The sequence below is a fragment of the Gekko japonicus genome, unplaced genomic scaffold, assembly GCF_001447785.1.
Source record: "Gekko japonicus isolate JY-2015 unplaced genomic scaffold, Gekko_japonicus_V1.1 scaffold4389, whole genome shotgun sequence".
Classification (NCBI taxonomy): Eukaryota; Metazoa; Chordata; class Lepidosauria; order Squamata; family Gekkonidae; genus Gekko; species Gekko japonicus.
In genome coordinates, this window is record NW_015173820.1 from 35,977 (window position 1) to 39,925 (window position 3,949).

Below are 3,949 nucleotides of genomic sequence, written 5' to 3' on the forward strand. Positions count from 1 at the left end.
GAGCCCTCCTTCCTGAGCTAAGACAAAAATGTGTGAGCTGGAGGCTAAAAAACTGTGAGCTAGCTCACACTAACTCAGCTTAGAGGGAACACTGACTCACTACCTGTTTGAAGTTGGACATGCCTGCCCTATGGTTTAACTATGGTTTAAGAGTTTTGCTTTATTTTCATGGTGGTAGATCACCGGCACTTTTGGCCTACCTGTTTGAAGTTGGACTTGCCTGCTCTGTGGTTTAACCATAGAGTTTTGCACAAATGCCAGAGGGTCCCCAGTGACTTCTGACTTCGCTTCTGGGTGCACAGGAAGTGGCATTCGTGAGTCAAGACATTGCTGACGCTCTCCCCAGTTTCCCTGACATTTCCCCCCACTGTCCAGCCGAGTGGCCAGCAGGGGGGCGGGGCTCTCCCCCCCCCGACTGGGGAGGAGGCAGCCCTGCATCCAGCCAGATTTGCCTCTCCCCACTCCGTCGCGTGGCACAGCACTGACCGGTGGGTCTTCCTCTCTCGGCAGAGGGCCGGGCCTGCGCCGTGGTCTTCGACTGCAAGTTCATCGAGACGTCGGCCGCCCTGCAGCACAACGTGACGGAGCTCTTCGAGGGGGTGGTGCGGCAGATCCGCCTGCGGCGGGACAGCAAGGAGGCCAACGCCAGGCGGATGTCGCTCTACAAGCGCAAGGAGAGCCTCACCAAGAAAGTGCGCCGCTTCCTCGACCGGCTGGTGGCCCGCAACAACAAGAAGGTGGCCCTGAGGGTCCGCTCCAAGTCCTGCCACGACCTCTCCGTCCTCTGAGCGGTGGGCCGAAGGTGCTCCTCCCGCCTCCCGAGGGGGCCCCCGCCCTCGTCTTCCTTCCCACGTGTACATAGGACTTTGCGCCCTTCCTCCTGCTCTAGCGTCTCTTAGGACCGGACCCTTCTGGTCAGGAAGACAAAGACTTCTGGGCAACAAAAAGACCCATAGCTGAGCTGCCCCCGACGCCGGACAAAATCCCGAAGCTGGAGGTGCCCCTTGTTGACGCACGTACTATGGCCAACTAAGGGGGTTGGGAAGCCAGCACACTGAACTCTGGCCTTCGTGGGTGGGGTGGGGTCTCTTGGACAGGATCCCAGCTTGGGGGGGGGGGTTAGAGAGAACTCACAAGGAAGTGGACATCATTCAGTCTCACCCTCTTTGCCCCAAAGTCTCGGTAGACCGACGGCTTGGGTCCGCAGGGCGCGGGGTCCAGCATTATCGTCGAAGTGAGGCCGATGCCAGGTGGAAATCCCGCCTGCGTGGATCCCATGGGTCTTTAGGGCACAGCGTTTGCTCAGCAGCTGAGCTGTGTCGGGCCTCGTGATGTGCAGACCAGGATGAATTTAGTGAGAGGGGTTTATCAATTGATGCACGGGGCGGAGAGAACTGACAGAGAGAACTTTTCCTTCCAAGGTACTAGAACTTCAGGGCATCCAATAAAGCCGATGGGCGGTAGGTTCGGGATGGGCAAAATGAAATAAGGTCTTTACGCAACGAGTGATTGAAATGCGGAATTCGCTGCCAGACAATGTAGTGACGGCCACGGGCAAAGACAGCTTAGACCTATTCATGGAGGAGAATTCTATCAAGGGCTACGAGCCATGGTGACTGAGGGGAACCTCCACATTCAGAGGCACTTAAGCCTCTGAATCCCAGGGCTGGGAGGCAACATGAGGGGAAGGCCTCAGCCTCTCTGCCCTGTGGTTGGCCCTCCGGCGGAACTGGCTAGCCACTGTGTGAGACGGGAGGCTGGGCTAGATGGACCCCTGGTCTGATCCAGCAGGGCTCCTCTGATGTTCTTATGAGGTCCCCGGCCTCTCTGCCCTCCTGTTGGACCTCCAGAGGAACTGGCTGGCCCCTGTGTGAGACAGGATGCTGGACTAGAGGGACCACCGGTCTGATCCAGCAGGGCTCTTCTGATGTTCTTAAGAAAGCCTCAGCCTCTATGCCCTGTTGTTGGCCCTCCAGAGGAACGGGTTGGCCACCGTGTGAGACAGGATGCTGGACTAGATGGACCACTGGTTTGATCCAGCAGGGCTCTTCTGAGGTTCTTATGAAGGCCTCAGCCTCTGTGCCCTGTTGTTGGCCGTCCAGCAGATCTGGTTGGCCACTGTGTAAGACAGGATGCTGGACTAGATGGACCACTGGTTTGATCCAGCAGGGCTCTTCTGATGTTCTTATGCCAGCAGGGCCAGATTAGGCATTCTGCCACGCAGGCCGGGCACACCCATTGAAATGGGGCAGCCTGTTGTAATATAACTGTGTAGGAGTTCTCCAGTGGGAAGCATATTTTCTCCTTGATCCTAAACAATTTTTTAAATATCCAAAGCATAGTGCAGGGTGTGTGTGGGTGTGGGGGGTGATATTCCTTTTTCCCCAGGGACATCTGTAAGTATGGATACCAAGGCCAAGAGGGAAACTGGCCTTCTTGTGGGAGCGCTGGCAGATGGGAATAAGTGGATCAGAGGGGAAGGGGGCTAGCAGTGAGGAAGGCGGGCATTTAGAAGGGTCGTGACCAACGCTCCCTCTAAGCTGTGGAGTCTTGTGAGCAAAAATCCTACTTTGTGAGCTACCGGCATTAAAGCTGTGAGCGAGCGATTTGGCTGCGGCATAAAGTAGTTTGCTCTGGAGCCATCCTTCCTGAGCTAAGACACAAATGTGTGAGCCGGAGGCTAAAAATATGTGAGCTAGCTCACACTAACTCAGCTTAGAGGGAACACTGGTCACATGACCAACGCTCCCTCTAAGCTGTGGAGTCTTGTGAGCAAAAATCCTACTTTGTGAGCTACCGGCATGAAAGCTGTGAGCGAGCGATTTGGCTGCGGCATAAACTAGTTTGCTCTGGAGCCATCCCTTCCTGAGCTGGTAGAGAAATGTGTGAGCCAGAGGCTAAAAAACTGATCTAGCGCACACTAACTCAGCTTAGAGGGAGCACTGGTCACGTTTTAGCCGTCTAGGTTGCTCTTGCCTGCCTCTGCATAGCAGTTTGGTGTAGTGGTTAAATGTGCGGACTCTAATCTGGGAGAACCGGGTTTGATTCCCCACTCCTCCACTTGCACCTGCTGATGTGACCTTGGGTCAGTCGCAAGCTCTGGCACAGCTGTCCTTGAAAAAGAGCCGTTTCTGTCAAGAGCTCTCTCAGCCCCACCCACCTCACAGGGTGTCTGTTGTGGGGAGGGGAAGGGAAAGGAGTTTGTAAGCCACTCTGAGACTCCTTCGGGTAGTGAAGGACGGGGTAGAAATCCAATCTCTTCTTCTTCTTCCTTGGTGGTCTCCCATCCAAGTATTAACCAGGGCCGACCCTGCTTAGCTTCTGAGATCTGACGAGATCAAGCTAGCCTGGGCCATCAAGGTGAGGGCGAAAAACTTCCCGGCGGTGGCAGTGAAAAAAAGGCGACGGGGAAACAGCCAGGGAGGCATTGAGAGGGTCGGCTTTTTGAGGCAGCCGTCTTTGGTTCCCAGGCAGGGCTCTCATGCCTTTACCAGCTGTCTGGCGGGCTGAAACGTTCCTCCTCAGGGCTAACCGAGACGGAAAGCTGCATCTGTTGGATTTCCGCCTGCTAGTCTGTTGCGGAAGAGCCAGCAGGCCTGCCAGGAGAGCCGGAGGTGTTGGTGGCACAGCGGGAGGATTGTCTGGCCGGTGTTGCCTCTGGGGAGGACCCAGTGCCCGGCCGAGCTGAAGGGAAATCCATGTGAATGTTGGCACTTCTTGCTGTCTGCCCGGGCAGGACGTTTCGCTACCCAACGTTTCCATTCTCGCCATCTTTGTGTAAACGCCGTGAGCGGCTCCCCTAGATGAAGAGCAATAAACCGCTGCCGGAGAATGCCTTCCTTTCTCGTGTCTGAATGGTGTTGATTCGTCTTTTGACTTTGTCCAGACATGGGTAGGCAGAGGAATATAAAAACAGAGTGCTCCAAAGGGACCCCCCAAGGGAGCCAGT

General features: G+C 55.6%; 1 protein-coding gene across 1 annotated transcript in view; it reads left to right on the forward strand.

Moving 5' to 3' along the window:
- The window catches only part of LOC107120829 (GTP-binding protein REM 1-like), a 23,614-nt gene extending 22,554 nt beyond the window's left edge, over nt 1-1,060 (forward strand). Inside the window, exon 4 of the mRNA XM_015423600.1 lies at nt 511-1,060. Within this exon, the coding sequence (XP_015279086.1) occupies nt 511-788 (278 nt within the window). The 3' untranslated portion in view covers nt 789-1,060. The remainder of the gene's footprint in view (nt 1-510) is intronic.
- Nucleotides 1,061-3,949: the final 2,889 nt, after the last annotated feature.